Here is a 13,099-nt window from a genome sequence, read left to right as displayed (position 1 = left end):
GGGTGAAGGTTTTGTGTGTGCACGGGGATGTTCACAGCTACCCTTTGGTGTCGGTCCATATTATTTTCAGAGGGGAAAAATTTATAGTGAAGGCGGCGGTTAATCCTCGCCTTACCCACTCGTTAATTTTGGGGACTGATTGGCCGGGATTTCGGGGTTTAATGACGCGCCTAGTAGAGAGTGGGTCCTGCCAGTTGACAGGGGGAGGTCCCGGTGTCGTTTTGGCGGGAGCAGCTGTCGCGGAGCCGTCTACGTCATCTCCGCGTCAGGGTGAGGAGCCACCGGCTCCTCCTCTCTCTCTTGGGGAATCCCTCGCGGATTTTCCATTAGAGCAGTCGCGAGACGAGACTCTGCGGCATGCGTTTGACCAAGTGAGAGTAATCGATGGTCAAACGCTCCCGCCGAGCGCCACCCCGTCCTTCCCCTACTTCGCGATTATGAGGGATAGATTATACCGAGTGACGCAGGACACTCAAACTAAAGAGCGAGTCACGCAGCTTTTGATCCCAAAGAGCCGCCGGGAATTAGTATTCCAGGCGGCTCACTTTAATCCCATGGCCGGACACTTGGGGCAGGATAAAACACTAGCCCGAATAATGGCCCGATTCTATTGGCCGGGGATTCGCGGCGATGTCCGTAGGTGGTGTACGGCATGCCGCGAATGCCAGTTAGTAAATCCAGCGGCCATTCCAAAAGCGCCATTGCGCCCTCTACCGTTAATCGAGACCCCGTTTGAAAGAATTGGGATGGATCTCGTCGGGCCATTAGATCGGTCAGCACGAGGGTACCGCTTTATATTAGTTCTAGTGGACTATGCAACGCGATACCCGGAAGCAGTGCCTCTGCGCAATATCTCAGCACGCAGTATTGCAGAGGCACTCTTCCGCGTCATCTCCCGAGTTGGAATCCCGAAAGAGATTCTGACTGATCAAGGCACTACGTTTATGTCACGAACACTACGCGAACTGTATGGGTTATTGGGGATTAAGCCGATCCGCACCAGTGTATATCACCCACAAACGGACGGTTTAGTAGAACGGTTCAACCGCACCCTCAAAAATATCATTAAAAAATTCGTAAGTGAGGACGCACGTAATTGGGATAAGTGGCTCGAACCCTTGCTGTTCTCAGTGCGAGAGGTCCCTCAAGCCTCCACGGGGTTCTCCCCGTTCGAATTATTATATGGGCGTAAGCCGCGCGGCATCCTAGACGTGCTGCGGGAAAATTGGGAGGAGGGACCTTCACAGAGTAAGAATGAAATTCAGTACGTTATGGACCTGCGCGCAAAACTCCACACACTCACCCACCTAACTCAGGAGAATTTGCGGCAGGCCCAGGAACGGCAAGCCCGCCTGTACAACAAGGGTACGCGCCTTAGAAAGTTCACACCGGGAGATAAAGTACTCGTACTCTTGCCCACGTCGAGCTCCAAATTAATCGCCAAGTGGCAAGGACCCTTTGAGGTCACACGGCGAGTCGGGGATGTCGACTATGAGGTGAGGCGAACAGACAGGGGTGGGGCGCTACAGATTTACCACCTCAATCTGCTCAAACTCTGGAACGAGGAGGTCCCCGTGGCGTTGGTGTCGGTAGTTCCGGAGAAGGCGGAGCTGGGGCCGGAGGTTCAAAAAGGGAATTTGGCATCACGTACCTCTCCGGTCCCCTGTGGAGACCACCTCTCCCCGACCCAACTCACGGAGGTCGCCCAGTTGCAGGCCGAGTTTTCGGATGTGTTCTCGCCCCTGCCCGGTCGCACTAACCTCATAGAACACCACATAGAGACACCCCCGGGGGTGGTAGTGCGTAGCCGCCCTTATAGACTACCCGAACACAAAAAAAAGGTGGTTCGGGAAGAACTTCAGGCCATGCTCGAAATGGGCATCGTCGAGGAGTCCCACAGCGACTGGAGCAGCCCGGTGGTCTTGGTTCCCAAGGCCGACGGCTCGGTCCGGTTCTGTGTGGACTATAGAAAAGTCAACGCGGTGTCTAAATTCGATGCGTACCCAATGCCTCGTATTGATGAGCTGCTCGATCGACTAGGCACGGCTCGCTTTTACTCGACACTGGATTTAACGAAGGGATATTGGCAGATCCCCTTGACTCCATTATCCCGGGAGAAAACGGCCTTTTCCACACCGTTCGGCTTACACCAGTTCGTCACACTTCCGTTTGGGCTGTTTGGGGCGCCCGCTACGTTTCAGCGGCTGATGGACCAGGTCCTCCGGCCCCACGCCACCTATGCGGCCGCCTACCTGGACGACATTATCGTTTATAGTAACGACTGGCAGCGGCACCTGCAACACCTGAGGGCCGTCCTTAGGTCGCTGAGACGGGCGGGACTCACGGCCAACCCAAAGAAGTGTGCGATTGGGCGGGTGGAAGTACGGTATCTGGGCTTCCACTTGGGCAACGGGCAGGTGCGTCCCCAAATTAATAAGACAGCAGCGATTGCGGCCTGCCCGAGGCCCAAGACCAAAAAGGGGGTGAGACAGTTCCTGGGGCTGGCTGGCTACTATCGTAGGTTTATACCTAATTATTCGGACGTCACCAGCCCGCTGACTGACCTCACTAAAAAGGGGGCGCCAGATCCGGTCCAGTGGACGGAGCAGTGCCAGCGGGCTTTCTCTGAGGTAAAGGCTGCACTGTGTGGGGGGCCACTTTTACACTCCCCTGACTTCTCTCTCCCTTTTGTGTTACAGACGGATGCGTCGGACAGAGGGCTGGGGGCCGTTTTGTCCCAGCAGGTGGAGGGGGAGGATCGCCCGGTCCTATACATCAGCCGGAAGCTGTCAGTGCGTGAGGGGCGCTACAGCACGATTGAGAAGGAGTGCCTGGCGATCAAATGGGCGGTCCTCGCCCTCCGGTACTACCTGCTGGGGCGCTCTTTCACCCTCTGTTCGGACCACGCGCCCCTCCAGTGGCTCCACCGCATGAAAGATGCCAACGCGCGGATCACCCGTTGGTATCTGGCGCTCCAACCCTTTAATTTCAAGGTGGTCCACAGGCCGGGGGCGCAGATGGTCGTGGCGGACTTCCTCTCCCGTCAAGGGGGGGGGAGTCGGCTGCGGGCCGGACGGCTGCCCGGCCTGAGTCGGGCGGTGGGGGTATGTGGCAGCGGGGGCGTGGTCGAGCACCGGTCTGTGACAGGAGGGCGGAGTCAGGGAAGGTAAGTGGCAGATTCACTTCACCTGAGAGCAATTAACCTGTGTTTGTGTGTCTTCCCAGGGACCGCGCCCTATTTAGGGAGGGAGAGCGAGAGCAGAGAGATCTCTCCCGAACCAGACACCTGATGTGTGTGTGTGCCTGCATAAAACCTATTGTGTCCCCTGAAAAGTGGAACAATAAAACTGTTTGTTGAACCTGATCTCTGTCCTGCCGTCCTCTGTGCTCCACCCACACCTAGAGAAAGCTACAAATATATAGATTTACTGTAATTGCATACTTAAGGAATAATATACAATGCTGTTATAGGAAAATAATGAATGACGTAGTCGTGACACAAAACAGAGTTAGTGTTACCATAATAGTAGTTCATTATTTTTCAATAATAGGACATCCTGAAGTGTTTAATTCTTCCTATACCACAGATATTTGGCAATGTATTGCAAACATTTTTTATTAAGTAAAGAATGACATGCACATTTTCTCTCTTTAGTTATGTTTAATGTCATGGAATTTCTGTGAAACAAGTGTTATGACATATTCTATCACACCTACTATATACAGTCATTCCCTCACTAGTCTCTCTTATAATTAGACTTTTTTGCAGTTTGTCATATCAGTGAGAAAAGTTACAGCTTTATCTCTAACTATTACAAAACTCTGACACTGGAATCTACTTCCATCCATCCATCCGTTATCTGTAACCGCTTATCCTGTGCAGGGTCGCGGGAAAGCTGGAGCCTATCCCAGCTGACTATGGGCGAGAGGCGGGGTACACCCTGGACAAGTCGCCAGGTCATCGCAGGGCTGACACATAGAGACACACAACCATTCATACCTACGGTCAATTTGGAATCGCCAATTAGCCTAACCTGCATGTCTTTGGACTGTGGGGGAAACCGGAGCACCCGGAGGAAACCCACACAGACACAGGAAGAACATGCAAACTCCACACAGAAAGGCCCCCGTCGGCCACTGGGCTCGAACCCAGAACCTTCTTGCTGTGAGATGACAGTGCTAACCATTACACCACTGTGCCACCCATCTGCTTCCATCCATCCATCCTCTGTAGCCACTTATCCTGTCCTACAGGGTCTCAGGCAAGCTGAAGCCTATCCCAGCTGACTATGGGTGAGAGGTGGGGACAAGACCTGGACAAGTCGCCAGGTCATCACAGGGCTGACACATAGACACAGACAACCATTCACACTCACCTTCACACCTATGGTCAATTTAGAGCCACCAATTAGCCTAACCTGCATGCTTTTGGACTGTGGGGGAAACCAGAGCACCCGGAGGAAACCCACGCAGACACAAGAAGAACATGCAAACTCCACACAGAAAGGCCCCCCTTGACCGCTGGGCTTGAACCCAGAATCTTCTTGCTGTGAGATGACAGTGCTAACCATTACACCACCATGCCACCCATCTACTTCCATAAATGCTAAATAAACAGCTCCTCACAGAAGGTTTTATGATATCAGCAACTACACACATTTGAAAAATCTGTTCACGTGGAACGTCCACCATACAAGTCTTTCTGTAAGTTGTTACTATAGAAACGACAACAGATTCAAACATCCATCCATCATCTGTAGCCGCTTATCATGCCCTACAGGGTCGCAGGCAAGCTGGACCCTGTCTCAGCTGACTGTGGGTGAGAGGCGGGGTGCACCCTGGACAAGTCGCCAGGTCATCGCAGGGCTGACACACAGAGACACACAACCATTCACACCTACGGTCAATTTGGAGTCGCCAATTAACCTAACCTGCATGTCTTTGGACTGTGGGGGAAACCGGAGCACCCGGAAGAAACCCACGCAGACACGAAGAACATGCAAACTCCACACAGAAAGGCCCCCATCGACCGCTGGGCTTGAACCCAGAACCTTCTTACTGTGAGATGACAGTGCTAACCATTACACCACCGTGCCACCCATCTACTTCCATAAATGCTAAATAAACATCTCCTCACAGAAAGTTTCACGATATCAGCAACTACACACATTTGAAAAATCTGTTCACATGGAACATCCACCATACAATTTTTTCTGTAAGTTGTTACTATAGAAATGACAACAGATTCAAACACGTGCATTAATATAAACCTTGCAAGTAGTACTGTACTATTGTCAAAGCTGGTGGTGTAGAAAATGAATAAACACTATGGTATAATGAGATCTATTTGACAAATTCACCTCTTTTCATTGTTTTTATTTATTGACTGATTTATTGGTATTGATTGCAGTAGATATGCTCTCCTTTCTATGGTCCAAAAAACCTTCCTTTTATTCTAAAAATGTTTACAGTATGTAAGACCAAAACAGGACCAAATACATATTTTCTTGAAGGTCATATGTCATCATTTTGAAAGCATATACAGTATGTGACCTGTCTGTGACATTCAGGATCTGAAACATCCTTAGCATTATGGGGACTTTTCTTGTTAGCAGGAGAGCTGTAACCATGCTTACCTGGATGTTATTGTCCTCCATCTGCAATTTGCCCTTATTATCACTAGGCATGTTGACCCTGTTATTGCTCAGTCTGCTGTTGTTACCTTTTCTGGGTGTTATTATGACACTAGCCTGTCTCTTGTATATACCTCTCTTTTATATAATTAAATTCTTAATGCTCTGTTCTTCCAGTAAACTCTACACATGGCTCTAGCAGAATTGTGTGAAAAGCTAGTTTATATGCATAAATATACTCTAAGCCACTGCAACAATGTCTATCATATAGGCATATCAACAAATATGAATACATTATTCAGAATGAACAGATACAAATTTTTTTAGAAAGTTTGCCAGAATAGTTCATATGACATCTGGTTGAGACTATACAGTGGTGCTTGAAAGTTTGTGAACCCTTTAGAATTTTCTATGTTTCTGCATAAATATGACCTAACACATCATCAGATTTTCACACAAGTCCTAAAAGTAGATAAAGAGAACCCAGTTAAACAAATGAGACAAAAATATTATACTTGGTCATTTATTTATTGAGGAAAATGATCCAATATTACATATCTGTGAGTGGCAAAAGTATGTGAACCTTTGCTTTCAGTATCTGGTGTGACCCCCTTGTGCAGCAATAACTGCAACTAAACGTTTGCGGTAACTGTTGATCAGTCCTGCACACCGGCTTGGAGGAATTTTAGCCCGTTCCTCCGTACAGAACAGCTTCAACTCTGGGATGTTGGTGGGTTTCCTCACATGAACTGCTCACTTCAGGTCCTTCCACAACATTTCCATTGGATTAAGGTCAGGACTTTGACTTGGCCATTCTAAAACATTAACTTTATTCTTCTTTAACCATTCTTTGGTAGAACGACTTGTGTGCTTAGGGTCGTTGTCTTGCTGCATGACCCACCTTCTCTTGAGATTCAGTTCATGGACAGATATCCTGACATTTTCCTTTAGAATTCACTGGTATAATTCAGAATTCATTGCTCCATCAATGATGGCAAGTCGTCCTGGCCCAGATGCAGCAAAACAGGCCCAAACCATGATACTACCACCACCATGTTTCACAGATGGGAGAAGGTTCTTATGCTGGAATGCAGTGTTTTCCTTTCTCCAAACATAATGCTTCTCATTTAAACCAAAAAGTTATATTTTGGTCTCATCTGTCCACAAAACATTTTCAATAGCCTTCTGGCTTGTCCACATGATCTTTAGCAAACTGCAGACGAGCAGCAATGTTCTTTTTGGAGAGCAGTGACTTTCTCCTTGCAACCCTGCCATGCACACCATTGTTGTTCAGTGTTCTCCTGATGGTGGACTCATGAACATTAACATTAGCCAATGTGAGAGAAGCCTTCAGTTGCTTAGAAGTTACCCTGGGGTCCTTTGTGACCTCGCCGACTATTACACGCCTTGCTCTTGGAGTGATCTTTGTTGGTCGACCACTCCTGGGGAGGGTAATAATGGTCTTGAATTTCCTCCATTTGTTCACAATGTGTCTGACTGTGGATTGGTGGAGTCCAAACTCTTTAGAGATAGTTTTGTAACCTTTTCCAGCCTGATGAGCATCAACAATGCTTTTTCTGAGGTCCTCAGAAATCTCCTTTGTTCGTGCCATGATACACTTCCACAAACATGTGTTGTGAAGATCAGATGTTGATAGATCCCTGTTCTTTAAATAAAACAGGGTGCCCACTCACACCTGATTGTCATCCCATTGATTGAAAACACCTGACTCTAATTTCACTTTCAAATTAACTGCTAATCCTAGGGGTTCACATACTTTTGCCACTCACAGATATGTAATATTGGATCATTTTCCTCAATAAATAAATGAGCAAGTATAATATTTTTGTCTCATTTGTTTAACTGGGTTCTCTTTATCTACTTTTAGGACTTGTGTGAAAATCTGATGATGTTTTCGGTCATATTTATGCAGAAATATAGAAAATTCTAAAGGGTTCACAAACTTTCAAGCACCACTGTAGGTGTGCATTGTTTTTCTATTTCAGAGTGAGCGGTCAGACATGAAGCTTGTTGGATAAACAATAACTCTGTTCATTTATCCTTAGTAACTGCCTGACATACCGAGTGAGTGTGTGTGTGTGTGTGTGTTACATATATGGACATGAATGTCATCATGGACATGAATGTCATGGCACTACTGGGCTTTCAATTATTTCCTTGAACTGTTCTTTTACTGGGGCGGCACGGTGGTGTAGTGGTTAGCGCTGTCGCCTCACAGCAAGAAGGTCCTGGGTTCGAGCCCTGGGGCCGGCGAGGGCCTTTCTGTGTGGAGTTTGCATGTTCTCCCCGTGTCCGCGTGGGTTTCCTCCGGGTGCTCCGGTTTCCCCCACAGTCCAAAGACATGCAGGTTAGGTTAACTGGTGACTCTAAATTGACTGTAGGTGTGAATGTGAGTGTGAATGGTTGTCTGTGTCTATGTGTCAGCCCTGTGATGACCTGGCGACTTGTCCAGGGTGTACCCCGCCTTTCGCCCATAGTCAGCTGGGATAGGCTCCAGCTTGCCTGCGACCCTGTAGAAGGATAAAGCGGCTAGAGATAATGAGAATGAGATGTTCTTTTACTGTGTCAGAATGATTGTTCAGCATACATCTTTCCTAGGAAAAAAAGACCCAAAGAATTTGATGCATAAGTTTTCATTTATGGTTTGCTTTGCTGAAATCAACACAGGGTGAAAATTATACATACAGAGTCAAAAATATATATACACCCACTTACATTATTAATTTAGTGGTGCTGAAAGTCCAAAATGTCTTTTAACTTGCTAAGGCCTCTTAACTTCCTGTTAGTGATCATGATTGACTACAGCTGGTAGTTTTTCTGTACACAACATAAAAAGGGTTTGTTTGACAGAACCCATTGGATTGACCAACACACAGTACAATGGGAAAGTCCAAGGAGCTCAGTGCAGATCTGAGAAAGAGGATCATAGATTTACACACTAAGGAGAGTCTCTTGGAGCCATTTCTAAACAACTGCAGATTCTAAGATCATCAGTTCAAACAACTGTATGTCATCCAAGAAAGTCAAGTCTATTTTTATAGCTCTTTTAACAATAGACATTGTTGCAAGAAAGAAGCCTCTGCTCCTAAATCAACATTTTTATGCTTGACTAAAGTTTGCTGCTGACCACAAAAACAAAGAAAAAGTTTTCTGGAGGAAAGTTTTATGGTCAGAAGAGACAAAGATTGAGTTACTTGGCCACAATGTCCAGAGGTACAGAGGAACAAAGTACCAACTCTTAAGCATGGTGGTGGTAGCATCATGCTCTAGGGCTGTTTTGCTGCCAGTAGAATTGGTGCATTGCACAAATTGGATGGAATAATGAAGAACGGGGACTACCTCAGAATTCTTCAGCATAACCTCAAACCATCAGAAATTTGGGCACAATGGGGTTTTCCAACAGGATCAGGACAATGACCCCAAACACACATCACAACTGGATGTGGAATGGATAAACCAGGCTAACTTGCTAAGGGACTTAACTAAATATTAGTTGTGCTATATGCATACTTTTGACCTTGTTTGTATAATTTTAACCCTGTGTTGTTTTCAGAAAAACCCAAAATAATTTAAAACTTGTGTACCAGATTCTTCTTTTGTTTTCTATTAAGGATGCATGCTGTACAATCATTCTACCACAGAAAAAGAACAGTTCAAAGAAATCACTGTAAGCCCAGTACTGCTATGATATTCATGTCCATATATTGATGAGTGTTTCTATTATCTGTACTACCTGGTGGATGAAGCTGGTTCTGTGGTCTGTCTCTGCATACGCTGTGTGCGCCGCAGGAAGTGCTCCTTCATGGAGAGCTGCACATCTGCTGGAATGTCGGGTGATGTGTGGCTGATCTTCACGGCTGCCTCCAGGAAGCCCATGGGTGTCAGCGAATCCTTCACTTTCTCCATGGCCATGCCAACCAGGGGCTGCTGGGGACTGGGCCCACGTGACAGTGGCTGAAGGGATGGGTAGCTGTCCGTGGTTAGGGCGACAGAACTAGAGGACGTCACAGCCTTATCTCGCCAAGGTATCCAGCACAGTTTCCAGGAAGCTAACGCCACCAGTAGCAGCAATGCCAAACTGCACGCCACTAACACACCAACAGGGATGCCAACAGTAACGTCTGTAGCCAGGAAGAGGGAAGCCAAGAAAAGGTAGTGCCACAATATGGAGAAACAGATGGCAGAGACAGTAGGAAAGACAGAAACATACATGTTTAGACTCAGGCATATATTTTCCCTGCTACAGACACATTGTACATGCACATATCATCACTGACATTGAGTTCACTGACAGTGGCTTTACAGGCAGCAAAGGAAATCGGTAATCTTCAGTTGGCAAAACAAAGGCGATTGAAAAGTGATGATCATAAGACTCCCACACAAATACACCGCAGTGTAATTAATCACTCATACAGCATAGCTATAAGCTTGTAATCTACTTTCAAAGAAACAATGCCAGTGGAAGATGCTGCAATGCTGCCATCTGTGAAATGCCCATGAGTGGGTGTGGGAGGAAGCAAATGCACATTTTCTCCTGTGCTTGGAAATGAGTTAGAATGACATAAAGCTGGAGACACTCCTAGAATGCTGACAAGCACTATGCAAACATTGATTTAAAATGAAAAGGCGGAAGAGAAGTGGCAACAAAACTGTCATTCAGAATACCACTGGGAGAGCTAGCATTGTTTTTTGTGTGTTTTTTTTTAAAGAAAAATAATCTAAAGACAGGATAATTATTTTTTCCTCCCCAAGACATGCAGGCTGAGAAAGAAAGATTGATTTTGTTTCTTTTTATTGAAGCCGAGGTCCTCTATTGCCCACTGGCATTGATTGGTTTGATTTATCTGCAGTAATGCACACAGAGGGATCCCTGAGCTTGTTGAGTAGGCAAATGAAACACAAATCTCGAGACATGGATGGATGTGTGCAGCCAAGTCTAATTTGAGGTTTTTCAAATTTTACTCATTTTTCTGTTGGAATCTCAATCGTTTTGTACAAAGCCTTTTGTTTGAACAATGGCATAGGTTAGATTTTAATGAGTAAAATTATTTTTAACAACTCAAGCAATGACAATAAGCTTTGTGTAGGACTAATTCACATGGGAACAATAGAATGAATATAACTTCATATCTAGGTTTCCGCTCTGTGTATCTAAAATGTAATTAACCTAGACAGATATTTTTATGATATTGAAATATATAAATGAGAACATACTGGAAGTCTGTTAAGCAAGCAAAGAGGAAAGTCTTGGATGGTAAAATGTGATGTTTCATGCTTTTCCCATGTCCAGAACACTATGCTGTTTTATTTTCCTCATTCTTGTAACTAAACCTCCCAGGTAGAGCTTTTTCTTAACTGAATGTCCCATCTGTAATAGGGTTCACCAATAAGCCTGGACAGAGAAAGGATTTCTAGAGCCAGTGATTTATTCTTCCAGTAGATTTACACCATCATCCTGTCCATGACTTCCTCTTGTCATCTGAAATTGCAATACAAAGTCTGCCAGTCTACCTTTCCATTCCCCTTGTTGATGCCACAGCTGGGGCCTTTTGACCAGCTTAGCAGTCAGTGCTTACTGCGAGTGCTTATTTAACACTGCACTTTATAGAGTGAAAGGATCATTCTTCCCAAAAACAAACAAACAGACAAATAAATCAATCAAATTCATGCTATTTTTAGATTCAAAAGCACCTCTTTGATAAGGTGTAGTCACCATCGGTGCAGTCAGTCTGTCTTTTCATCGAACACAAAGATAGAAATGGACAAGGTACACATTCTGTTGAATTTTATACCACAGAGGTCCTAAACTAAGCTATGACCTATAACTCTGGATCTGTGTCGAAGCTTAACCATTTGTCCCACTACATACAGTTGCATGACTTTATAGTTTTTGTTTTGTTTTTTAAATAAAAGGAGCAAAGATTTTCAGAATTAGTGCATATTAAATACCTGCATAGACAGCAATATTTCAGCACTGCTGAATTCTCAGTTCTGGTTGGCCAACAAACTCTGACAGTAGTTCTGTATCATGGTTGAAGTGCCCTTGAGCAAGGCACCTAACCCTCAACTGCTCCCCAGGCGCTGTAGTATACACAGTTTTCACTGATGTCACAGCATTCCGGGGAAAGCCCTCCAGCCGTCATCTTGTGGGTCAAACAAAATGGACCATCGCCATTACCGGCTACGTTATCTCGGACGAATTTATGAAGTTATATAGTCAGTTTTCTAAAATAAAGATCAATGTCAGCAAAATCAAGCAAACAGAAGTATATAGATACATTAGATGACATCTCACGACAACGGTATGCAGCCAAACTGGCCTTGATTGGGGGAATTGGCCCCTACGAAGTGGACAAAGATGCATTTTCAAGTGACTATGCAGGGCTGCCAAAGCCTGAAACTGCCAAAGCCTGCTCCAAAGCCTGAAACTGACTTCATCAAACTTTAAAGGCTGTCTGATATATACAACTTTATATATTCTACAGCGCACCTTTTGGCGGATGCCGCCTTTTTCACGGCTGAATTGCGCAGATCCGATTTTTTTTTAGGGGGGGCGTTGGAGTGTCTGATTATAATTTCAAAGTAAATTCTGTATTAAAATTACTAAATAAGCAAATCCGTTACAGTCCATGAAACATGAAGTATAAGGATGAGAAAAAAACAGTTTAAATCGGAAAGCTGCACACATTTGCGCGAAGCTGCGCAAATGTGGGCAGCTTTCCGATTTAAACTGTTTTTTTCTCATCCTTATACTTCATGTTTCATGGACTGTAACGGATTTGCTTATTTAGTAATTTTAATACAGAATTTACTTTGAAATTATAATCAGACACTCCAACGCCCCCCCCCAAAAAAAAAAATCGGATCTGTGCAATTCAGCCGTGAAAAAAGCAGCATCCGCCAAAAGGCACGCTGTTTGCATCCCTGGTTGATTAAACACAAATCAAATCATACAGAATAGACCTAAAATGTTTTTCAAAAATGACCCTTTCGTGAGTGAAGTGACAAGTGTCAAATAGAAACGTGACAAACGAGCGATATTAAGTGTACATTACAATGTAAACGTACACTCAGCGGTTCCAGTTAGGCATTCTCCAGAGATTGTTTACATGATGTTTTGGTTTCCAAAAACAAACTTAAACACAATTGATTGTTTATTTAAACAACTTACCACTTATAAAATGATCGGAGCAGACTTTGCTGTGTTTGGAAGGCTGATAATCCTTGCGGTTGATTCTCGCAAACCATAGCTTTCTCCTTTGTATGCTGAGTTTCTTTGTTTGCTCGCCTTCGTGCTCCCGTACAGTAGGAATTCCATAAAAGTTCCGCTTGACGTCATCATCTGACCTATTACGGCAGCTGTGAATACAACAGGTGTGCACCATTGCTAGCTTTAAATAGCCTGCTTGGGTTCTTTTGAAGACTTTGTACTCGCGCATTACAAT

General features: G+C 45.1%; 1 protein-coding gene across 1 annotated transcript in view; it reads right to left on the bottom strand.

Annotated features, from left to right (window-relative positions):
• syt6a (synaptotagmin VIa) overlaps positions 1 to 13,099 on the bottom strand; it is a 255,067-nt gene that overhangs the window by 76,874 nt on the left and 165,094 nt on the right. Inside the window, exon 2 of the mRNA XM_060937504.1 lies at positions 9,388 to 9,775. Coding sequence (XP_060793487.1) covers positions 9,388 to 9,775 — 388 coding nt within the window. The remainder of the gene's footprint in view (positions 1 to 9,387; positions 9,776 to 13,099) is intronic.

Source organism: Neoarius graeffei, chromosome 13, assembly GCF_027579695.1.
Source record: "Neoarius graeffei isolate fNeoGra1 chromosome 13, fNeoGra1.pri, whole genome shotgun sequence".
In the NCBI taxonomy this organism is placed as follows: domain Eukaryota; kingdom Metazoa; phylum Chordata; class Actinopteri; order Siluriformes; family Ariidae; genus Neoarius; species Neoarius graeffei.
Note: the sequence above shows the minus strand (reverse complement) of the source record. Positions and strands in the feature narration are given on the sequence as shown.